This window comes from Esox lucius, chromosome 1, assembly GCF_011004845.1.
Source record: "Esox lucius isolate fEsoLuc1 chromosome 1, fEsoLuc1.pri, whole genome shotgun sequence".
Taxonomy (NCBI): Eukaryota; Metazoa; Chordata; class Actinopteri; order Esociformes; family Esocidae; genus Esox; species Esox lucius.
In genome coordinates, this window is record NC_047569.1 from 17072412 (window position 1) to 17098197 (window position 25786).

General features: G+C 45.0%; 1 protein-coding gene and 1 long non-coding RNA gene across 16 annotated transcripts in view; both read right to left on the reverse strand.

Annotated features, from left to right (window-relative positions):
* The window catches only part of msi2b (musashi RNA-binding protein 2b), a 234946-nt gene that overhangs the window by 23955 nt on the left and 185205 nt on the right, over window positions 1-25786 (reverse strand). For 8 of the 14 annotated variants that reach the window (XM_020047762.2, XM_020047752.2, XM_020047746.2 and 5 more), the window contains exons 10-11: window positions 23757-23831; window positions 10371-10490 (exon numbers count right to left, since the gene is read on the reverse strand). In XM_020047762.2, the coding sequence (XP_019903321.1) occupies window positions 10371-10490; window positions 23757-23831 (195 nt within the window). Of the gene's footprint in view, window positions 1-7305; window positions 7388-10370; window positions 10491-23756; window positions 23832-25786 lie in introns of those variants that run through there. The other 6 variants (XM_020047766.2, XM_010875238.4, XM_010874835.4 and 3 more) reach the window with 2 other exon arrangements.
* On the reverse strand, window positions 1174-5972 carry LOC105013240. 2 transcript variants are annotated; one of them, XR_828229.4, is made up of 5 exons: window positions 4862-5972; window positions 3953-4059; window positions 3678-3739; window positions 3476-3548; window positions 1174-3370 (listed from the first exon to the last, which is right to left on the reverse strand). It is a non-coding gene; the product is annotated as an uncharacterized LOC105013240 (long non-coding RNA). The 2 variants fall into 2 exon arrangements; XR_002196902.3 differs by having other exon boundaries at window positions 3639-3739.

Genomic DNA, 25786 nt, shown 5'->3' on the forward strand with positions numbered 1-25786 from the left:
TCAGCAAATAAAATAAAGGCTATTGCGTTAGAGCATATTGGACACTTATTCAGACAAAAGCACAATCTGTCTGAAATAATCAACCAAATTTAAAGACATCACAAATTTTTGGCTGATAAATCGGTGCATCCCTAAAAAACACAACTTGTATTATGCTAACAAATGAGTTCATACTATGAGGTTGTCGTCCATGCATTGGCACAACTCTGGGACAATGTTATATACTAATTGTTTGCATATATTGTTTCATATATTATCATATACATTTAATTAATGCACAGACTATATTACTAGTTACTAAGCAATTATTTGCCACTAGTGGAATATGCACAAGATATAAACCCAGTGTGTCATTAGCCACTGTAGAACAGTAAAATGTTCACCCAAACCAACACAGCTCCTAATGTAATGTTTAAATTTTATGCACAGCCAAAAGCAAAACCATGTTCCTCATTACTGCACAGCTGGCTACCTAGTTAATAGTTAAGACCAAACAGCACAGCAATGTCAGCTGACACAAGCCCAAATCCCTGTGCTAAGTCCTTGAATGGACAGTGGTAAATGTGCCTCTCACGTTGTCTACCAGAATGTCTGTATAAAATGTGCATGCCGCAAACATAACCATAAAAACATTACCAAATTATTTTCAGAAACAGTCCCGCAGTTCCTGCCTGAAAGCAGTGTAATTTTGTTTCTCAGAACTACAAAATCTATTTACAGTACCTCATAAACCCCAATCTTACAACAGACACATCAACTCCCATCTACCACCGTGACAAGAGTCAGGTTCAGCCCGTCTCTGGCACAGCCAGACAGATGTAGAGCAGTGTGGAACATCTGCAGGCCCCTGGCCCCTAGAGAGAGTCCGTCCCCGGCCTCAGACTGAGCATGTCTCCAGCAGCTCAGCTGACACCTGGTGTGGCTGGTTGCCCGGAGCTCTGGAGTGCTGCTGTTATTAGAGAGATCTCACTTCCAGTTGAAATCAGAGGCTAAGCCTGGGATCTAGATCAGTAGCATTACACGTAACACTACACATAATGAACCAAACTTCGTAAACATACTGAGTATATGTGTCGCTCGTGCAGACTGCGACGGCCCTGATGTTTCCCAGCTCAGTTCCATTAACTAAAAATAATAATTACTAAATTATATATTAAAAATAAATTACCAGGACTAGGTGCCCTTTCTCTCCAACATCCCCCAACACACCTCTTCTTAATTGGAGGGCAATTACTCATCTGCAAAACAAAGGAGTGTGGCTCTTTGTAACCATGGAAACGTGATGGCGACTGTACAGGCGTCGGTGGAGTGGATGGTTGAGGGAGCGTTGTTTTTTTATGATAATCATCCCCCTCCTCTTTCCCAGCATGCTGTGTGCAATGACGGACGGATGAGGCCCACTGATTGTAATAGTAGGAGTTATATTCTCTATAAAACCTAGCAGCAAAATATGAATGCGGTTCTTTGCATTTTACACCATTCATTTCTTCCAGGTCTGTGTTTCATGTAGGCTTAACCTGACTCTGTTTTGACAGCCGTGTAAATATCTCTTGACCAAGGTGAATTGTTAATAATATATTTGTCTGCGTTTGGCCTAAATTCTTGGAATGCTTATGAGCCGCTAATGTGCCTATCTTACAGGACTACACAGGCTTTTATGGCATCACCAAAGGCAAAGTTTTTACCAGCAGGGCTTAAAGGCTATTTCATATTTCTGGGTTGCTCAGAATTTATGTCATTAATTAAATGAACCAGATTTTAAACAATTCCAACCACTACCTACTACTATTTGATTATTTTCCTGTGCCCATGGGAGAAATGCATTTCTGGAATGATGTGTTACGTTAAACACTATTCATTTAGCTGCTAACAAAGTTATGGATGGCATTCAATTACGTAAGATAACATGCATCTGTATCATGACTGTAGTTGTAATCTTTTGTTATTGACCACAATAAGTGTGTGATCTACTATTTCCATAAGTTAGACCACTAGGGCAGGTTTAATATTAGCCATGTTAGGCGTCTGGGGTAAAGTCCACAAACACAGACTACAAAACTGTTAAGATTTGTTAGTTCGCTAAACATATGTTCCACTGTTAGTTAGCTTGTCACCATGTGTAATGTTAGCCGTTATGTAAATAATTTGTAAGTCTGATTTCAACATACTCCCACTTGATATTACAGTTAGGAGCACAACCCATTTTATTTTCATACGTGCATATAAACAAAAGCTCAGTGTAGTTTCCCATCAGTACAGTCAAGCATGTGTGGTATTCTGTTTTAATATACATGTTACCATTCATTGTACTAGGAAAACAAATTCTAACCTCTCTCCCTTGACAGGCTGACCAAAACCCCAGTGTCAACACACTGGTGTGCAGTGGCCATTTTTCAGCTGGGAAAAAAACAGTGCTTTGTCTTCCACCAAGGCAGGCAATGAAGATTGTTACACTACTGCCACAGCAGTTGATGAAAATCCACACACCTCAACTATGGCAGGCGATGAAGATTTGTTTTTTAGAGACTGCTGTTTGCACATTCGAAATGGAGACAAAACGTGTTCCGGGTTCTGGGTTCTCTTCAGACAAACACGTCTCAAAAGTAATCACACTTGTGTAGGCCCGGGAAGAAACTTTAGGCCGGAATTGCAACTTTAGGTTCTCATGCAAAATCAATTGTTTTTTCAAGCGCTATCGGAAAGGGAGGGACTTCACTTTCCACTACTTGTTTCATTTCCGATACCTCCCCCGGTGTGATTATTCCGCAGGGAGTGGCAGAACATAATGGCCTATATAGCAACTCAAGATCGCGAAAGCAATCTTACTTGAGAGACGACACAGTTACAGGATGTTGTCATTTTGGTGCATCTTAACGAAACAGTGGCGTATCTAAAGGAAACACTGGCGCAGTTGAATGCTCTACAGGAGAGACTGCTATGTACCAGCAGATACTTGTCACGGTTGTCCAATGTCGTCATATTGTGCGTGGTTGTCATGATAAAACATAACGTTTTTGTACAGCTGAAGATGGTGAATACAGTATGTATGTAAACACACCACGGACCAAATGTCTCTTTGCTTTCCAGCCACTGGTGCATCCCTCAGTCATCCAAGCGTAATTATCCAGTTGAACGACAGCTGATTGGGGGGATCCGAGGACAGGTTGACTTTCACCCATTTTACTATGGGGCAAACGTTCATGCCATCTTCAGGCTTATCCTACGAAAAGCAATCCAAGATGTTCAATGCCAGCCACCCCAAGCAAGGAGATATGCCAGAAGTGATGGCTCTAATTTCTTTTAAATATTCAGTGTCTCTCTGTGAGCTGTCCAGATGATTTTCAAAGGGTGTTCCCTATCCACAGAGTTGCTTAGAGGACACAACAGGAAAAAACAAGGACAGGTTTTTTCAAAAGGCTGAGACTTCCGACTTCATTGGTTGTGTTAATGGTTTCTCACGAAGGTACAGTACTACCTTTTTGGGTAATAAGCTCCCAGGCATGGGTGTTCTCCTTCACCAGAGATGAAGAGAATGTCCTGTAGTTCACCTGTGAAAGTACAAAACGAATCCTGGTTAGTAGATTTTTCTCTGCCTATTAATATGTTGAAACTCATATTATTGAGTTGTTTGACATAACCTGAGGTATTTCTATGTCCAGTTGGAGGAGGAGTCTTACTGGTTCTCTGCTGCTGATCAACTTGATTTACTGGTTTATTCTGTTGACTGGTTGGTCATTGACTGTATAGACAGTTGTAAGAGGTTACGTTTAGCATCACCCCCGTAAAAAACATTTTTTTTTTTTTTATGTAACTGAGAAGCAGTTTGAGAGCGCACCAACCACAATTTGTACCCCGTGAGGAGAAATCTTTTCACCCAGCAAACATGACACCAATGTTGGTATTCTATGACCCCTGGAAGTACTTAAGAATACTGATGGAACTATAAGCTTACAGGAAAAATGCACATTCGGGGGAACTTGAAGGCTGTTCCTGGCAGGCAAAATTCTGTTAGTACAGTAACAGAAGGAATGTGGCAACAGTCACTGGATGGCATGTTGTCTGTAAGGTGTGGTACAGAAAAGAGCTTTGTGAATGTCAAAGATACAATTAATTTTGAATGACAACATTATGCAACCAAGTTATTTCAATAATTCAGATCATTTTTGAAAGTTGTCAGATGTATTAAATACATTGTATTGCCATGCCCCAAAGTATCTTAATAGCTACTCACAGACATGATACACATGCTGCCACTGACCAAACAGGCAGATAGACCCTCACTATATCATCACTTCCTCACAGGTCTAAACTTGTATATTATAATGGTCTTCTCTCCTTTTCAAGGACAAGGTCTACAATTGAAGCCATATCCCTTTTGATACATGACCATTTACACCTATAAATGCATTTCTTAAATAAAGCTTAATATTTATGATAATTCCAAATGAAGACAACTGGAATTGATGACCTGATATTTTTTGTCATCATATATGTATTTATCAAATAAGAATCTGATAAATCAAGACTGAATACATGTAGATATACCAGTAATACTAAGCAAATACTGTCTTCTCCCTTTTCAATGCTGTTATATTTGTACATGAAAAAGGACACTATGGTTCGAAATTGACAGTCAACATACAAACGTGTTACTCTACTGTAAGAAACAAAACAATGTACTACTGAGCAACTACATTGCTAACTATCTAGCTAAAGTGTAGTCAGTTGCTAACTACAAAAGACGGGACAGAAGAAATTCAACATTCTTCAGTTAATTTAATTACAGCAAATGCATTTGGAATGATCGCGTAGGTGAATGCTGGCTTACAGAGTTGGTTAGAGATGATGTAGATGCACTTACTGGAGTGAATTGTAGTCTTGTAAGATGTCTTCGATGTTGCTAATTAGCATGTACACTTAGCATGTACACTGCAGACGTAATTGGTACAAACATGTTCACAAAAGTCATCATGTCCCGACAGATTTACACTGTTATCAAAACACCAAGCCAAGGTGAGCCTAAACGAAACACAGACCTTATATGAAGTGACTATAACAACACTTATGGGATAAATAAATGATGTAATGCGCAAAGAACAGCTTTCAGGTATTGCTGGCACTGACTCGTTGACTATTTCTATTGCAACCACTTGGAATCACGGTCATCATCACTGTCAAGTCACTGAGCTCTGCAACATGTTGGGTCAAGATGCTTTTTGGTGGTACTTTCGAAAGGTTTAGATATGGTTCTGTGACAGAGATGCTCCTTTTTCTTCAGCTTTGCAACACTACGTCAAAAATGCCCACGCGTAAACATGTCGGTATCTATTTTAATGCGGTCTCAGGAACAGGCAATTCTGTTGTCTAAACGATGTGCCTAATCGAGGGGGAAATGCATAGCACCTGTCCTGTCAACAACATTATTCAACACTATGTGCCTGTTGATGCAAGCAACAACAAAAACTGTTGCCATTTTAAAAGCCCTTCCATGAAACGATAGTGTAGAAGCTGACAAGAGGACTGGTGACAACTTTGGAAATGACATTTCACACAATCAACTGCCAGACAGTGGAGCGCCGTGAGGGTGTAGCCAGAGTGTGTGTGTGTGTGTGTGTCTACTGTTTGTTTCAAACAAAAGCCTGTGTTTAGTCAGTACACACCTGCACACACTGTTACACGTGCACTGCAGACGCATAGGTCCCATGCAGACACCAGTGTAGGACTTTTTAGAAGTGAAAATGTACTTATAAAACGTGGTGCAAAATTAGCTTGGAATTTCGAAACATATGCAATTAGCTCCATTTCCACCAACGTCAATTGAAAGGATGAGGTTCTCTTTCTGTTCAGCCTGGAGTGGAGCTTTCAGTCCTCATCTTAGACAGTATTTTCTAACTGAATAGGTGACTAATTAACAGAGGACGAGGTATTTTCAGCCTGCAACGGCAGTTCATAAATAATCTATAGATAATGGCTCCTCATTTTGTGCTCAGATAGGCTGGGATAATGATAGTTAATAGATGATATATCCTCAACGTTCATAAGCAGGGGAGTACTGCCATCCATCCAGTTCCCCACACACACAGACACACACACACACACTGCGCTGCAGCCCTTATATCTTTACATCTACAGACCTCACACATGGATGTGCACGCATGCACACCCTCACACACACACTCACACACACACACACATTAACTTCTGTCCATCATACTGTCAGGCGAACAAACACTGTGAGAATAGAAGTGGACAGGATCTCAAACGTGGCCGGCTGCTGGAGGAGCTGGTGGAATGGAGCAGACACGTGTCAATCTTCATCACGAGGGGAGACAGGCGCCTGGGAGCTACAGGGTTCAGACCGTCTGGGAGCTACAGGGTTCAGATCGTTTGGGTGGGGGCTCATGGTGGCCTAGTTTGTCAACAGTCTGTTTTCTTTTCAAGTGATACTGATAGCGGTCTGTCTGGGGTGTGTAATGGGGATCGGTGAAACCATCTATGGTCCAGGATCAACCTTTATTAGAGGGAGAGGGAAGAGGAAGTAGAGACCCCCATCTCCACAGGGAGCGAGGCCAGAGTCACGTTCACATTTTCCTCCGACTCAACCAATGTTCCTGAAAGATCCCATCCACAGCCCCACTTTAATACCAAATCATCCAACAGGCCTGTTCAAGCTGCATTTAGAATGGAGGTCAGCCACTGGCCCGACCAGCTGCCTGGGACACATGAATAGAAATCATCTCCTGCCAAGCCAGACCCGAAGAGCCGCTCCGCCTCAGCTGTGAGCTACTGAAAATCAGGACAATGTGATAATCACGCCGGAGACTGCCGGCGGAAGTTACCAAACCTTCGGCATATGGAAACAAGGGGATAAAAGTAACCTCCAAAACGCGTTGACATTTTCCCTTAGGATCACAGGCCACTAATGACTAGCATGCAGGTAAGACGGTCCAGGACAACATGTCAGGTTGTCATAGCAAAAATACAAAATAATGACAGTAGCTGGCTAGTGTCTATGTCTATGTCCACCACTACAAGTGGCATGCACTGAAATCAGACCTACCGACATGTGACATAGAAGGCTGGGATCAGGCACAGGGGGAGGAACAGACATAAAATGAATGGACATAACTACACATAAAACTCCTAATCTAAAATGGAAATGGAGACAGGATGGAAAAGAGAACTGACAAATGAAGGGCAATAAGTATGGAAGGAGAAGAAGAGTAGAGAATGGGGGGAGGTAGAGAGGAGACGGTCATGAAGTGTGTGTGTGGGGGGGGGGGGGGTGGTCATGAACAAACCTTCCGGCAGGCAGGCAGAGCACGCCCAGAGGAGTGTGTGTGGTGAGCAGAGGAGTTTGTCTGCCCCAGTCAGGACCATAGGCTCTCTGCGTGGCCCAACCAAGTCAGGAGCAGAGAGAGAAACAACTGGTCAAATTCACCATCAGAAACTCCCATCGCTACTGTCTGTCTGCCTGTCTGTCTGGAAGGACACTATATATCCCATGTGTTAATATCATTAAAAGATTGTCCAATCATTTAACAGTTTTTTTCTCTCCACATAGTGTTCATATGTGTAAAGCCTCATATTTCAATGTCTCAGATTTATCTGCACTTTTAGTTTGAGGCCAATCTATGGACTTACAATGAGCCGTCAAGCATTCAGCATTGAAGAAAATATATATAATCAATGGAAATGGCATTGCTGCCATTATGTTTTCCTGTAGCTGATATAATGGGATAATGGAGATTGGTATACCATCTACTGAATAAGAAGTTAAATGTTCGCTTTTGGTTTACATAGTCTAGCTCAGTGGTTTTGAAGGTGGGGGACAGAAGTGTGAAACTGAATGGGAAGAAATACAGACAACAGTCATATTGATCACAGCAAAAATCTTAAGCTACCTGAGAAAATCGTTTAAAGCCATTTATCTGGGCAGTAAGTGTTTATTTACTCATAAAAACATGATTTAACATTAGCATAAATATATATATTGCACAGATATATAGGTTTTCAGAACAAATCTCAGGTGGCCTTAGACTTTTGCACAGTACTTCCCATCTAATCCTGGAGCCTCTGTTGCATGTTAGGCCAAGTTGTATGACTTGGCTGGTTCTGGACTCCAGATTGACTAAGCTGAAAATGCAGGTGTGGAAAAGGATTTTACTCGGAATCTCTGAATCTTTTGTTATTTGGGGCTGATTGCAATCGGTCCTGTTTGTCATCACTGCGGTTGCTATTACTCCTGCATACTTTATGAGCCCTTTCAAACGTCTTACCAAAGAACCATGGACCCATTCTGCATCCACATGAGTTGATATTCACTAATGGGCTTGCGTAGTGTGAGCAAGTGTAAACACTGACTCTGTGGATGTGACACACCAACACACCCTGTCTGTTCTGCACTCGAAAACTTGAAAGTAGGAAGAGTGGGATCATCGACAAGCAGATTCTGCTACTTTATTAACTTCAGAATAAAAAAAACAAAATATGCTTTACCTTTTCACCCTGACATAATATCGTTCCTGTCTTTCGATTCACTGGTGAAAAGGGAAAAACAATATCACGCAGTCTTAACCCAGATAAAGAACAGCATTATTACTTGAGAATGTGAGAATTTCGGATCTTGCACACCATCGTTCGCTGAGGTTGTAGCCTAGCACGTCCAATAACCACATGAACCTGCAGCGCAGCTCCCTCTACCTGACACAGTCCTCTCTTATCTCGCTCATAATGCCCTCGGGCACATCAGCGGGAGTCGGCCTGGAGGGGGCCCCGGTACTGACATGCATGCTTGTGTTTGACGGGGTAATGTGTTAACATCTTTGCTCAAGGTTCGCTGCCGTGCGACCCTCTATGTATTTCCATTTCAATTCAAAACCCCTGTTCATAGTCAATGCCGTAGCGTGGAGTACTGGCCTGGGAGAGCTTGTGTTACAGTAATGGAGAGATCTGTCATCCATGATCCCAGGGTTCTTTGTAGCATACTGTTGTTCTGGGAAAACCACCAGTTTATCTGGAACGGATGTGCCGATCTTGAAAACACTCCAGCACATTATCTTGTTACTGTTGGTGAGGGAGTTCCTGTAACAGTGGTATGACAACACTGACCCAGAGCCAATGACGGGGCGGCTCCGAGGGCAACGGGAGTCCCTATTACTGGGACACACATCCTTTCAGTGTCACACAAAGCCAGTTAGCACGGAGGCTAAGCTACCCTAAACCTCTGGCCCCTTCCCTTCAGACTACATTTATGCAGTCAGGTGTAAACGGCAGCTATAGCCTTCCCCTCTGATTCTCCCAGAGTCATGATACGGTGACAGAAGCGTCAAAGAGACCTGGAAAAACATGCTGTGATTAAGCTTTCTTCCGTGTTGTCTTTCTGGCCTCCAGCCAGCGATACTCCTGGAGTATAGTAGAATTGAGTCAAACCACACTGTTTGTCCCTGTCCTCACCCTGGACCCAAACGTTTCAAAGTAAAGTCTGTGCTTTTGTTTTTCTCATATCCAGTGTGTGTGTTAGGGTGAACCTCCAACCCTCACTGTCAGAGTGGAGGCCTTCGCCACACTGCTTCCAGGGGCTAGGCGTTCTGACAGCCAATTAGAGTGCCCAATCATTTCCCCTCAGAGCCAAAATGCTGTCTGTCAATTCCAGCTTGTTTTTCTCCCAGTGTTTACTTAGCAATGTATTGCTGTGTCTACGGACAAAGCCAGCGTGATTGATTAAGCTATCTGACTAGCCAATAAATGTCAAGGGAACAGGGGGAAAAAAAGTTAAGGGAAGCCAATTTAAGCAGCACTCAGGATGCCGGGCTTGGTTGTTTAGAGCCTGGATGGTCTCGAGGGGCTAGCTGTATCCCAACCTGACATTTGTGCGGCACTTACACTTTTCAAGTAAATGCATCAATATCAGTAGGAGAATTGCACAGACGTTTGAGCTGTGCACAGTGAGGAAGTCTTCTCTGAAAGAGGGGCAGCAGCGATATGTGTGACCAATGCATTGAGAAATCAAATCCTTCTCTCTAATTTGAACGTCCCATATTGTCCTGTAATGGCACATTGCGGTCGGTAGCATTACTAACTATCAAAACCAGAGCTGGCAGGTATAGTAGCTCAGTTCCAACACAACTAAAGCCTGGGCCTACCAGATCCAACCCACTATTCTAGCCAGTGCATAGCCAAGTGAGGAGAGAATGGGGAGCTAAGAGTCCTCTTTCTTTCCTCTCGTGTATTAGGTATGTGTGTGTGTGCGTTTGTGCATGTGTGTGTGTGTGTGTGTGTGTACAGCAGTTGTGAGGAGTAATCGGCGGCTTGTGAGAGCAGAGCATGGAGAAACCGGCAGCCACACAGAATACCGACAGAGCGTTTACCTGCCCCCGCGTTCTGCTGGTACGCCATGTAGCCGCCTCTTCCCCTGGCCCCCCTACCTGAGCCACGTGCTGCCGCCACCGCCGCCGCCGCCACCGGACCGTACGCCGTCGCCGGGAATCCTGGGGGACAGAGGGGGAGAGGACATCAGCACAGGAGTGTGTGTGTGTGTGTGTGTGTGTGGGGAGGGAGGGTTGTGTGAAAGAGAGCGACGGTGTGTCCAGCAACGGGACCTGGTAACTAGCGCCGCGGGATCGTCCGCTAGCGTGAGAGGTGACGTGCCGAACAGACCAAGCGTCTGGCTGGCGAGCCGTGGAATCAGGCGGCGGGGGGCAGCCTGGGAGATCCCAAGGAATGGGGAAACAAGGGTTAACTTGGAGACGCGACCAACACGGGGCACCATGAAGAGCGATATGGAAATTTGCAACGCGCTCGCAGTCTTTGTAGTCCACTTAAGTCACTTATCTCGCCGGCTCCGTGCTCTCGCTCTCCGGGAGGAAGGAAGAGAGGGAGGAAGAGAAAGCCGTAAAGCCGGGCGAGCAAATCAGCCGCAGTTGTCGGCCGCCGAGGTTTATGCCTTGGAACTCAATCAATCAGGGGGATAATTTGCTCTCCAGGCAGCGTGAACGTCTGCGGCAGCCCCGGCGGACTGCTGGGCCTGGGGAGCAGGGGAGGGACGGGGGGGGAGGAACGGGGGGAGACTGGCAGGATAGCGTGAGCCAGAGCCTCATTTGACCTGTTTTATCTCTCCATGGGGTTATTATGGGACCTGGCGTCGGGGATTCGTGTGGCTGCCGAGTGCCCTTTGGCTGGTGGTTGGCCGGGGTATAGGACGGAGGTTCAAGAGATTAGAGAGAGCAAAGCCGAGTGCGGTTGTGTTTGAGTGTGTGTGTCTTGAGTGCAGCGGAGCATGTTTCCACGTCAACAATCGCAACAGGGTAATAACTGCCTGTTGTTCCCAATATTGATAATACAATGAGGCTCAACTGTCTGTCAGCTCTTCATTATCTCTTTCCCTGTCAATTATCTAACTTGCTAACAGATACAACCAAGACAACATCTCCATATGCATCCTAAGACGCTTGTAGTCAGTTAAACAAGGCACAGGCCGGTCAATATGGACATGGTTCGCCTCTTTGTGGTACATGTTTCAACAGACAGAGATGCAGATGGCCAACTAATCAACTACAGACTTAGACAAGACATAGCAACAAGTAAGGCAGTTCGCTTTTGTAAAACATACAGTACATATTGTAGCCTTTGTTAATAAACTGATTGAGTAAGATTTGTGCATGGCTAAGTGATGCTTGATGTGTGTTTGTGTGTGTTTGTGTGTGTGTGTGTGTGTGTGTGTGTGTGAGAGTGAGAGAAAGAGAAAGGGAGGAGAGAAGACGATAGAGCACAGAGCAAGCGAACATGGAACAGCTCGTCAAGGGCCGGGACGTTCACTTTGACTGAATCTTCCGTGTTCCAACATCAATACATCATAATTAAATATCATCATCATAGGGGAAGACAATGGGGAACACACAGCAAGGAGGACGAGGACTTAGAGTCGTTAGTTATTATGATATAAATATAATTACGCACCATTCTCTCCCACTAATTAAAACACACATCTTTGGCTGCAGAGGGCTATTCATGATGGAGAGCCCAAAGACAATGAAGCTGTGACACTGCCGTGACATTGCCTTCAGATAGGAGGGACGCCATGTAATTAGACTTGTCTCTTTCTCTCTCGCCATTTCTTTCTCTCTTCTATTAAACAAAGACAGACTCCATCCTCTTTTATTGGGAGACTTAATGACCTCTGATTTTAGTGCTAATATATAATCAACAAATTAGACCGGGCAGAGATTAGGAACAAGTATGAACAAAGGCCACAGTTGACGTAAACTAACGAGATGGCGGACACAAGTACATATGCGTGTGATAGGACAGTGACCTGTCTGCGGGAGGATGTAACTGAGCGATGTGACGCCCTTGGCTTAAGGCACATTCACTAGAACCAATCAGGCACAGGAGAAAGGCCAGACGAGAACACGGGAGAAAAATAGGCGGACTGCAACTGTGTGTGAAAGAGAGGCGGAAACAAGTGAGAGGAAAGAAGACAAACAGAGGGCTTGTGAAGGGAAGTGGACCTGAATGCTTTTGTTGGGTGGGAGGGTTAAGCGGAACACAGTGGATGAGGAGGTCCTATCTTGCGGGGACACAGTGGTAAAGGGACGGGAGGTCGGTGTGGAGGAGGACACTTTCTCCCTCTCTCTCCCTCAGAGTTTCTGTTCGTACCAAGCTTATATTCTCACAGGCATACTAATATTTGGCTGTTTGCCCACCAAACTCTTAGACGGCGAATGTTTCACAACGAATGCCAGACATTTCACTACACCAGAGAAGTGTAATGGTTTGTTTCTCCTTCGCTGCCTCAGTAACCGGGTGGCCTCTGTTTCAGAGTTAGCTGGGCCAAAGTTGCTGAAAGAGATAAAGCGCTGGTGATTAGCTGGGTTCATTAATATACTCTAGGGTGTCTGTGGAGCTTCATTGTTTTGTATTCAGAGACTGCGGAGACGCCGCCCTGGAGAGCCTCTGCATCATTTAATCAACCGCCTGGCTCCTTTATAGGGCTCTATAAAATCTCGTACGTTTTTTTGCTCGATTCCAGAACACATTTGGCTCCAATTCAATTGTTTCCCTTTAACTACATCAGGAGACCACTTGAAAAGGTCTGGAAAGAAATTTGCAGGTGTGGTTACAAGTGTGCACCTAGCGAGAGGGTGCGCTGTGTGGTAGTGTTCTTTAGCGCACGTGTGATGGAGTCTGCAAAAGCAATACACAAAAGATTGATGAAAACAATCATGATACTATTCTGCAAGGTAAGCATTGGCTATGTTGTGGTTAACATGGGAAAGCCGTTATCTATCTGAAGAGTCCCCCCCCCCTCATTAGCATAATCACTAACGGCTTCGCAAAGCGTTAGATACACCAGACACACACAGGGTCATTCTCATTGCCTCTTTAGAAAATTCCAGGAAACACAAATTGCTGATGTATTCTGCACACATATAATGATAAACTTGGGAAAGTAAAGCATTTTTACATTTTGTAATATTGCTGAATTTCGTTTTAATGTCTGGATTCCTTGATTCTGTCCGAGTTTCTTTCAGCAACTCATTGTTTAGGGGCTAAGCCTTTATAACTAGAGAATAAAGTCAGTTTGTAGCTTCGTCCGGTTTCTATATAGGCCCAGCTGTTTGGCATCATTTGAGTTGGCGCAGGGAGGGCCAAACCCAATATGGTTATCGTGGCTCTCTCTTCTGCTACCTCTCCTTCTCTCCTCTGCTACCTCTCCTTCTCTCCTCTGGTATCTCTCATCAGCTATCTCTCCTTCTCTCCTCTGCTATCTCTCCTTCTCTCCTCTGCTATCTCTCCTTCTCTCCTCTGCTATCTCTCCTTCTCTCCTCTGCTATCTCTCCTTCTCTCCTCTGCTATCTCTCCTTCTCTCCTCTGCTATCTCTCCTTCTCTCCTCTGCTATCTCTCCTTCTCTCCTCTGCTATCTCTCCTTCTCTCCTCTGCTATCTCTCCTTCTCTCCTCTGCTATCTCTCCTTCTCTCCTCTGCTGTCTCTCCTTCTCTCCTCTGCTGTCTCTCCTTCTCTCCTCTGCTGTCTCTCCTTCTCTCCTCTGCTGTCTCTCCTTCTCTCTGCTACCGCGGCTCTCTTCACTCGTCATTCTCCTCGGTGCATGTCTCTCTATTTGCCTTTGTGTCTCCCTCATTTTCGTATTGCAATATGCCACCCTTTCTCTTTTTAATACATCTATCCTTCTCTGACACTCACTTTCTCCCTCGTCTCTCTCTCTAGCCCTCCCTCTTCTCTCTTCCTCTACAAAGCAGACCGAGGGCAGCAGCCTAAATGAGAATGAATGGTCCAGCGCTGCACTGCAGAGACCACCAGTACATTGCTCATAGTCTTGTGCGCGCAGGAAGTCTGAGCTTATTCTTCCCGATGACTAAAACCAAACCAAGGCTGTGAGGGAGGGAGGCCAGACAATTGTGATTTAGAATCCACTTAAAACCATGACAGCACGGAACTTCTCTGGGACGAGGAGGTGTGGTGGCATCATCCGCAGGCTGAAATGTTTCGGTCGTCGTTAACAGAAATGTTTGGGTCATCGTTAACTGGCTAAGTAACGATACCAGCTGTCTGGCCACAGCATATGGCAGGACGTGAGGAGAGGAGATGGGCAGGTTAATGTACGTCTACAGGGCTCTTTTCAGTGAAGCACACAAGCTTGTTTCCTCTGTTCAAGTCTTGGTGATCCTGCTCGGGGCACACAGCACAAAGGTTTGTGTGAACAAACCGCCCTTTCAAGGAGACTGCTTGTGTACTTTCTCGTGTCAGAAAGCCACCTGAATATTCTTGTCATCCCTACTCCTTTACTTCCACAACCTCTTGCCAGCTCAAGGTCGTCATTGAACCGCGTACCTCTTTGGACACACTGCTGTGCATTCCTCAATAGCCCACACCCTCCTCACTCATTTCCTCACTCACTCACCCTCCTCACTCATTTCCTCACTCTCTCACCCTCCTCACTCACCCTCTCCATTCACTCACTCACCCGGCTCACTCATTTCCTCACTCATTCACCCTCCTCATTCACCCTCCCCATTCACTCACTCACCCGCCTCACTCATTTCCTCACTCATTCACCCTCCTCATTCACCCTCCCCATTCACTCACTCACCCCACTCTTTTCCTCACTCACTCTCCCCTTTCACTCACTCACCCTCCCCATTCACTCTCTCACTCTCCTCACTAACCCTCCTCACTCAGTCAATCAGTCTTTGGTGCGCACACATAAAGTACATCATTCATTCCTCCCTTTCTTTCAACTCTTTGTCACTTCTATCTTCCCCAGTCTTCTATCTTTGCCTCAGGCAGAATAAAGCTCCCACAAAACCTCAAGACATGTCTGTTTCCCAACCTAAAGAGTTGGGTGCGTTGCTCTGGCTGCCACAGATAGACTAGATTAGGTGATCAGTAAAGAAATCACAGTGTAATTTCTAATAAACGCTGACATGCAATAGCACCTGTACTGATACTCTGTGGCAGAAATGATGGGGTTTCTAATACGTGTTTTCCCTGCCTGCAGGGATCCTGTGTGAATCACAAGGCAGCCTTGTCAGTTATGCAGTAAGGCTTTCTGGAGCTTACAGAAAGGATAGAGCTCTCTGAAAAAAAGCTTCACTGTAGTTAAAATGAGCAATAGAGGAGAGAGTGAATAATATGAAAAGAGCACAATCTCCTTTGGCATCTGTTCATTGCACGGTGGAATGAGAGGTGAGTCATTCTCCTGTGTGTGTGTGTTTGTGTGTGTGTGTGTGTGTGTTTGTGTGTAGCTGCTGCCGCTTATTCAATGCATGCCTCCATCTGAACACCGGAGGCACGAAGCTCAGGAAAAGACTGACTCTTTGAGCCATGAACACCTTTCAGCCACAGTACTGTAACCTCAGCAAATCACAGTATACGGAGCATTAATGAGTCTGCACTGAGAGAAAAGAGTCGTCTGACAAAAACACCATTCAGCCCATTTAGATGTGTAACACAGCAGGGAATGAAAGTGTGATGAACTGCACACGTGTACTGAAAGGCTGGGATCACATACTGTGAGTCTGAAACCACACAGGAATGTATACTATAGTTCAGTCATGTTACGCCCCCCAGAAAACTCCTGTCTATGACGACCAGAGCAGAGGAAGAAACGTCAGGGAGAAGGACTGCATGGGAGAGACAGAGGATTCTTCTTTGTTATCATTTCCCAGTTGTAATACATCATTTATTATGTTAGAGCTGAAAGGGAAAGCCAGCACACAGCCCCACTCAAATGGCTTACTTATACTCAGCTATTATTAACAGAGAAATGGTACCGAAGAGTAAATAGCCTCTCCTGATAAAAACGGCTTTCAGAGAAAGATTTTTAGCCCTGGTGTGGACATCTCTAGCGCAAAGTTCTCTGTTTTAACAAAAGTGCCGCCGCAATTTGCGATGTTTTGGACATAAATGAAAAAAAAAAAAAAAAACTGCTACAAATTATACTGTATATACACAGGCATATTTTAGATGACACTGGACCCAGCTAATGGACCCAGTACATTTTACTGTCCAGTTCTGAAAGTACTAAGCCATGGAAGGCCCCAATTGGTGCATCCATCCAGCCAGCACTCCACTTACTAAATAGGACTGTCCACTGTAGATCAAAACAGAGGAGAGGGCCTGCAACTCTGTACTCTCCATCAGACACACGGCCTGTGCTTTGAGGCATGCAACCCGTGGCACCCATCTCACTCCAGGTGTGAGGAAACATCACACAGCCTTTGAAACAAATGGAGGAATAGGTTGAAATGCAGCTGGAAGAAAATTCTCTGAACCCGGGCAAACAAGCGGCCTGTGGGTGGAGTGGAGGGGCTGGTCCTCACTAAAGGACTTCATAGGCTCCAGCCACTTGAGTCCAAACACGCTCCCAAAAAAGACCAAGCACATTACTGTCTGAGATCCTCCCGGATGGCACTTTATCCAGCACTTACCAGGCATGCAGAGGAGTCCTTCAAACAAGTTCATGTTGGATATGAATGTAGCATAATCCAAGAATGTCGGAAACACTGTGTTAGTCAGACATTATGGTGACAGGCTTGCTTTCGATCCCTGATCTCGAGCTTCTGCGTGTGAGGTTTTGCCTCATTGACACCTTATTCAGAGCAGGACCCCTCAGTCACCCTGTCCTCTCTTCTCCACCAGCCTGCCTCAGAGGTGACAAGCCTGGTGTAAAATGCAATTAGGCGGCTCAGCGCCGTCACGGGGGCGACGGGGATGACACCTCGGGTGTGTTGGGGTGATGACTGCCCTCGTCCCAACGCTCCCGGGTGTTCCACAGTGATGCCTTCACAATGAGGGCAATTACCAGCTAGCAGGGTGAGATGATAGGGGAGCGACATCAGAGCCACGCCTCAGAGGAAGGACAGAGACATGCAGCTTAAGATGTGTCTGTCTTCTCTAGAAAATTCCGTTTCAAATGTTCCTCCTTCTCTCTCCCTACTCTTTCAGTATTCCTGATGTAAGACAACATTTGTCCTTGGTGTGTGCGGATGTGTGTGTGTGCAGAGTGAGAGAGAAGCGGGGCGGAGAACACAGAGACAAGGCCAACTGATGAACACAAAAGCCTCTATTAGATACGGCCTGGCATGATAAGACATCCTCTCACAGCACAGGGATGGAAATGTCACCTTCCGTTGACAGGAAGAGCCAGAGGCAGAGAGCCAGGTCTATGTGGCATAAATTAACTGTATCAAATGTAGAAATAGGTTTTGGTACCAGGTCATATATTTGAGCCAGAATGGAGTCAGCCTACAACATACAGTCGACTGGACTGATGACAAACAAGGTCCTACTATCAGTAGAGCCTTCACACCAGAAAGGCCAAGAGAGTCATTTAGACGCTATATAAATATCCTTGCAATTTTCAAAGGAATGCCTAAATGATGTCAGCAACATAATTTGTGTTATAAGTAGTTCAAGAAGCAACTCTTTTCCATGGGCACAAAATTGATAAGAAAACCAAATCCTTCTGCAGTCACATGCAGGTAATATCTTTAGATTTTGATAAAGTATCTGAAAGAGCAGATTTTTGCAAAAAGATGTATCATTATCCAGTAACTGAAGATTGATTAGGATCTCTATTTTAAAATGTCCCTTCCTCAAAACGTAGTCAGGAATTCAAACAGTTCAACAGGAGGCCCCTAAGCCGTTTGGGTCACTGTATACCATCTCATGAGGAGAGAAAAGTCCTCTGTAGAGAGGACAAGTAACATTGGCCTAAAGTTACAAAATGTTACCATTGTGTTATTAGAAATGTTACATGTTTCGTATTCTAATGACACCAAAGACAAACAACACCAAATTAAAATGTTCTTCCAATAGCACAGATGAAAGACACTTCTGTTAAAACTCTCAGGTCAAAATGTCTCCTCATTGGCAAGAAGGAGATCCAACTTAGTAGTGAAAAGGCTTTTTCCATATAGCACACATCACTGCGCTCTGTATAAGAAAGTAGGCTGGCCCTCTTTTAAGTCTTGTAGATCAATACTACTACATAAACAACCATCCTACCTTTGTTCTCTATTGACATAGAGAAATACAAGCTATTAGACAAGATCCCAGACATGGAGAACTACGGAGATCCTTCCACCAAGTTTTTCCCACTCACATTTGGAATAATCTCTAAGCTACTTAAAGATTTGATGAATTGCTGCCTCCAGGCACAATTCAGAGTAATGTTAGAGGACCTTAAAAATGAATAATGTGTTTGCTTCTTTTGATGGTCTTATGCTTTCTGTGATTGTGTTCTGCATTTTCCGTCGTTGATGTGTATATAGATGTACAGAGTATATTTTGATGTGCTTATGCCGGGCTTATCTGCCAAAGAGGCATTGGGTGTCGGCACAACCCCTGGTAAAATACAAGTTTAATAAAAAACAACACACAGAGAGCCCGGATGATTGACAGCAGCATTAAACTGTCCGAGGCTACTCCCGTTGAGACCAGGGCTGGGGCTCACGGCAGCAGACTTAATAAACACACATTATCATTAGCGTGTGTGTGTGTGTGTGCGCGTGCGTGATGTGTCAGAGTCAATGCCCCGCGGTCTTCTGTTCCCAGCCTATGACACGTTGAAGGCACTTGCCTTTGCACACCTACTGGGTTAATAAGAAGGCTTTTCAATTAGAGCGGCTGGATGGGATGGCACAGCGGCCTTCCTCTCCCTTTCTCCCTCCCTCCCTCGCTCCCTCAATCCTTCCTGTCCCTTCTCTCTGTCTCCCTCTCTCTTGTCTCTTCCTCTCTCTGCAATCTTCCTTTCCAGACCCTTCTCTGTTCCAACTCTCTCTCGCTCTCTGTCCATCTTAGCGATGTGGGGCAGACAGACCTGCGAGCCCAGCATGGCTCTGCTAGTTATTAAACAGGGCTCTGTGGGTATTTCACACTCTGATGGCCCGGCCCAGCCCTGGAAAACCCATGGGCAACAATGGGTTTTTATGTGTCTTGTTTGTTTTCTCTCCCTCAGTGTGCAGTTGTCCGAACACTGGCTGTGGGGATTTGAGTGTGTTTGTAAGTGTGTGGGTTGTGTGTAGCTGTGCATGATTGCGTGTGTAGGTGTGTGGTTGTGGGGTTGTGTGTGCAGGTGTGTGTGGTTGTGCACATAGGTATGTGTGGTAAAGTGTAGGTGTGTGGTTGTATGTGTAAGTGTGTTTGGTTGTGTGTGCAGATGTGTATGGTTTGGGTGTGTAGGTGTGTGTGGTTGTGTGTGTAGGTGTGTGTGGTAAAGTGTAAGTGTGTGTGGTTGTATGTCTAAGTGTGTTTGGTTGTGTGTGTGTAGGTGTGTTTGGTTTTGTGTGCAGATGTGTGTGGAGGTGTGTACGTACGTGTGTGTGGTAAAGTGTAGGTGTGTTTGGTTGTATGTCTAAGTGTGTTTGGTTGTGTGTGTGTAGGTGTGTTTGGTTTTGTGTGCAGATGTGTGTGGTTTGTGTGTGTAGGTTATGCATGTGTATGTACGTGTAGTTGTCTGTGTCGGTATCTGTGTGTAGGTGTGTGTAGTTACGTTTTGTAGGTGTGTGTGGTTGTGTGTATAGGTTTGTGTATGTAGATGTGTGTGTGTGTGCTTTCCATGCGTGTTGAAGGTTGGGAGGGGTGAACCTCTTGATGTTCCCCCCTCCCGTTTGCATAACTGATTAGGCCTTAATCAAAAGTGAAGCATCCATTCCCTTCCCCTTTAAATGAGAGCCAGATAAATGGAGGAGAGGAGCGAGGGATGAGGCAGCTTTATTACACAGGCCAGGCACAGGAAGTGCTCTAAGAGGCTGTGACCTTGACGCTCGCCACCGCCACATCCTTCAGCTCTCATCAGTGCCAGGCGCATCAGACGCCAGAAATAGGGTGTGACAAAAACAACGAGACAATTGGCCGCTGAGAGAGAGCCGAAACAAAGATACTGTGACACACACCAGTGTTTCCTGTTTCACCCCAGACCCATTTGAACCAGCCAAGAAGCTCAATAGAAATGTAATTGCAACATCATAGAATACTTGTAAAATGGCTGTTTTTGCCGAACTCTTTGTGACAGCCGGAGGGGGAAGGCAGCGGGGAAGAAGGGAGAGACAAAGGAAAAACAATAAGGCACGCACCAAGAATTGTAAACACTGTTGTCATCATCGGTATTGTTGTTTTAGCAACGGCCACCGACATTTTACAACAGCCATTATGCTGACAACATTCAAATAATGAGAAGAATATAGGACCAAACAATACGACACTGTTACAGTAATGTCTGAATCAGGAGGTGTGAAATAAGAAATAGGCCACGGTGGAATGACATCTAAATGACATTGCGGCCCCACACCTGCACATGCGTGCGCCTACTGGCTAACTGACAAGCACGAGGACACGCGCAAATACAAGCACGTGCACGCATCCATTTGACCTCAGACGCTCTGTCTCCTGCGAGGATTATGGGCAGTGCTTTTCCTCCCCTCTTCAACAGTCAATTTTAACCTCCCAAACAGTGTGAGATTATGCTAAATCCCCCGACGCTACAAGGAGGGAAAAAAGGCTTTTCACCTTACATGTCCGACACCAAGGTCGTTTGGCACCACAGTATCGGAAAATCACTGGGAGCAAAAAGGGCCGCGTTGTGCCCGGTGCTGAGGCAAGATCATTTTACTGAGAGCCCAGGGATTAAAGCAAGGCGGCGAAGTTAACCTCGGAGCGATCAGCCCACTCTACCTTTTAACTAGTGCCAACATGGAAGCAGGGCTGGCTAACATAACACGCTGCCTGTCTACCAGCCAGGACCTAGGCCTGGACTGATGATAGCACTGAGTCTGCTGGGGTTCTGCCACATGGAGGACATCTAGAAGGGTTGTTTCTTCTTGTCTTTGGATTTGCTTTTTAACTCTGCGTAAGGAGAGAGGGGGAAGCATGTTCTTTGTCATCCCTACAGGAAGGGTACAGCATGGATGGTGGGGACGGATTAGAGAGGGATGACTTGGCGTTTCATTCTCGGGTTCATTTAAGGAGGACTCAAATTCACGGCATACAGTGTCAACGGCGTATCTTCATTCGATTATCTTCTTGTCGCAGGGATTTTCCGGCACAGCAGGAAATGCAAGGAGCGTTCAAGGTTAAAGGAGGCGTTAAACATCTGCCATTGTCACGTACAATGTCCGACGTGTTTATAGAAAATGTAACATTTAGTAAGCCAATTCAAAAAAGGTCAATTTGCAGTCCACACAATCATTTCCATTTTCTGTTGCTGCAGGACGATTTGCCTGCTGTGAGAAACTGGGTCAAGGTGAGACACGGCATCTGTATAACATGCCAGTTCCTGTGTGTGAAGAGAGTTGCCTGGAGGAACGATGTGTTTTAATCAACTCCTCCTGGTACATTCAACCCGCTGGATGGCTTCTCTAACACCTTGCCAAGTTACACCCTTACATTATTCATGTTCCGAGTTAATTTATTCATCTGTTTCAGTAATATTCCATCTGAACTCGGGTGTTTGTTTGTGACTCCACTTAATGCGTATTGACACAGAGGCTGAGGAGGACACAGAGATGCTCTGACTGTGAAGAGACAACAACCTGCTGGAGCGCCGTACTGATTAGCCATGTGCAGTTAGCAAACGATTTGTTCCTTCTGAACAACTCTTCACTGAATCGAGAGCCATTACTTATTTGTGCATTTCTCCTGCCAGTTTGGCAGCGATGAGTCCTACAGTCGAGAACAACCAGAAAAATTGCACCGTGCAATGGTTGTGCACGCGAAGGTCACAGGAGCGAGGCGAGAGCAAATAGAAATCAGTTGTATTTCAGAAGCGGTGCTGTCATTGTCGACCAATCACAGCAAACATAGCCTGTGTGGTCTAGCTGGTTAACTCGCAGTTAACAATATAATTGTCCCAGGGAAGACAACACAGACAGGTTCTTTGAGGTAAACAACAACACCAAATTTGTTTTGAAGTGTTTTTGTAGTTTCTGCTGGCTAGGCAGTTTCAGTCATATCATAATAATGCTTCCTGCTGGCTCCCTCCCACTGGACTCCGTCAATTTTGTTGCATGCAAGTTTTGTTCATTTCGATAATAGTTGCTTATTCCACTGTTATGGTTACTGACAGCGTGACCCTGTGAATGAAGATACTAGCCACTTTTCAGTCATAGTGTTCAGTTCATTGGGGGTGCTGGGTGCTGAGCGGACAGAAAGGAAGGAGTGGAAATGTTCTCTCTTTTTCATTATTAAAGGACAAATGTACATCTGTAAAAACACATGACCCTCCCACCCCTTGTACTGGACCCTTTTCTTCTCCACTCAATAGATGGTTCAAAGGGTCACTGACCCAAAGGCTTTTCTTCTCTTCATATGAGCATGGCCTCAAGAACAACAGCTATGGAACGCAATTGAAAATAAGAAAAATGTATCACATTAATGTGAAATCGCCAAAGAAACACAGTCCTCATTAAGAATGTTGAAGATACTGGTGTATTCAGGGCAAAACAAACATTCCCTCAGTCTCAGGTATTCCATGTTGAATTGACCATTAATGGGGGAAAAACACTGGTGAATGTAGCTCTGCTGGATCCTCTGCTGTATGTACAGAAGATGTATTCATCCCCTGTGGTCTGGAGAATTGTGGAGCGTCTCTATAATGTTGCCCAGCCAATCTGGGTATACTGACGCCAGGCGTCAGAAAGGACATAGGCCACTCAACACGTTCTGACATGAAATCAAACCTGAACCGTAGATCGCCGCCAAGTGCCGTGGGCCCAGTCTGGCCTCAACTATGGCATTTCCCATTGAAGCGGCCTTTTAGAGAAGAGTGAAAGGTAAAATAATTGCATAATGTTACCTTATCAAATCTCATTTGGCAGATTAGATTTTTCCACAGTATTATAGCTGGCAGAGAGATGATGTTCTGTGTATAAGTGGCTGCCAGCAAGGAATTCATTCCTAACTGATGCCACTTGTGTAAGAGAATAACATGGCAGAACAACTTAACATACGGCATTGTGTAAGCCAGTGTGTGTGTGTGTGTGTGTGAGAGAGAGGAAGGAGGCAGGGAGTGGGAACTGTGTGTTTGTGTAATGAACCATTGCCCATACTGGCTGGTTCTCAGGTCATGTATAGACTTTTATAGTTTTCCACCCACACAGACAAAGAATCATATATAGACTTTGATAAGGTGTGAACTGTCAGATTGTGAGTCAACATAGAGCACATCACTCCACACCGGCAGGCAGGATGGCTAGCAGGCAGAGAAGCACACAGTACCTCTTGTTGGGGAACTCACCAGGGAATTGGTAGCTGTAGCTCGGGGTAAATCCAGTGTATCCACGTCCGTACGTTGCTACAATGTTTGGGTAACCTAGGGGAAGAGAGAGAAGAATCAAGAGTTGTGTTAACCTATGCTAGCCTCCCACACATCGACACGCACACAGCCACACAGAGCACTGCTGCGGGCATTAGATAGCAGACGATTCGGTTTGAGATGATGAGCGTCAGAAGTGTCTCTTCCGCACACCCTGATGTCCCCTCGCAGGCTCCAAGGGTCACATGGCAACACAGAGTCTCGATCTGGTGCTGGGCAGTGTTTTTTTTTTTTTTGGTCCCCTCTACACTGTCGTTGATCGATAGCCTTTCTTTTATAGCCCACGGTTAATCGATCATGAATGACACGGCGGTGCAAGACAATGAGTGGATGAGATTTGTGCCAGGATATTATGGATTAGAGAGAGACAGTGTCTTTCTGAGGTGCGAGGCTATCGCTCTGCACTGGGCAGGGCGGTAATGCCCAGCCGTAATTCCAGGCAGTAATATCGGCTGAGAGACTGACAAAACAGCCTACGGGATATATGATTGAGTGATTGCAAAAAGTCACTCCTAAAGTGGCAAAAAAAGAAACTGAGTCTGCTATTTGGGAATTTACTTGCAATCTGTTAAATTGTGCCATCTTTGCTGAGGCAGAACTTTTTAATGACGCGAGTTCAGAAGTGCTCCTTTAGCTCCACCAGGCTCTCATTGCACAGCTTCCGATAGAGCTGTGACTGTTTCAAGGATGTGCGCGCGAGTGTGTTAGAAAGCACCATATCAGCAGTGTTTGCTATGCGTTGGAGCACATCATGGTCACGGTGGAAGATAAGAGGGAAAATAAAGTGGGGTGGGACCCAACACACATGCTGCTCTTGTACGGCTGCCAGATCGGAGGCAGGAGCTGTCACAGTCCAACCGGGACTCCTTGGACAGGTAAAGGCAGTTGAGCGCTTGTTCCAACTCGGCTACGGTACCTCCTTGTCGCTCACAACAGCAACAACAGTTTACACAATGTGTGTGTGTATGTTTGAGACTGACGAATATGAGAGTGGGAGGAGAGATACTGTTAGAATGGGAGGTGGAGGTTACCAGTCGCCAGGTACAGAGAGGCCTTTTCCATGTAAAGGGATCATAAAAGCACCTTTGTGGGAAGTTCAAAGGTAATCTATGTTGAAACACAAATGAATCAATGTTTAGGACAAATGCGATTTTCTACAAATTAAAGAGGCAATGTTAAATAGGCAAGAATAAAGCCTTTGATTTCAGATCAAATAGATCACATCATCTATCAGAAAAGGTCTGAAATTATTTCAGAAATAGATCAAAACCCTATGATGCTAAAATAAGACCGCAGACAACCAATAATAACACCATGTTTTTTAGGTTTAGAGAAATTATCAGAATTATTTACAAACTAGTATCATTTGTAATGGTATTACTGCCAACTGGCTACAATGGGAAGTCATGGCAGTCAAAACCAAAGATGGGAAAGTCAGCGAAAAGGAATTGAATCATCCCTTCCCCTGACATACTGTTATGTTCAGCTCATAATGGTTTTCTTTCTCTTTCTGTTGTCTGGATCATAAGAATGTGAGAACAGGACAAACCCCTCTCTCCTCTCCCTCCCACACTCTGGCTCTCTCGCTCTTATCTCTCTCAATGTCACCTCTCTCAGCTCTTACAGACACCTACCACCTCACTTCTTTCCTCACCCACTGAACACCAACTGACACAAAAGTCCATGGACATTTAAAATGATGGTGTAGTACTTCTACTCCACTGTACTGTACTGCTGTGCTCCGCTGTATTGAACTAAGGTGTCCAAACTTAAAACAGTAGGACACTACTCCATATTTGTGTATTTCTGTGTAGTACTAATCAAGGACATATTATGTAATTCCTTTACTGGGACTAAATCTATTTAACACTTTAGTTCAATGACCAAAATCCATAACTCACTGTCATTTCATAGCTGACACCCTATTCTGCAGACATCTTTGAATCGTCATT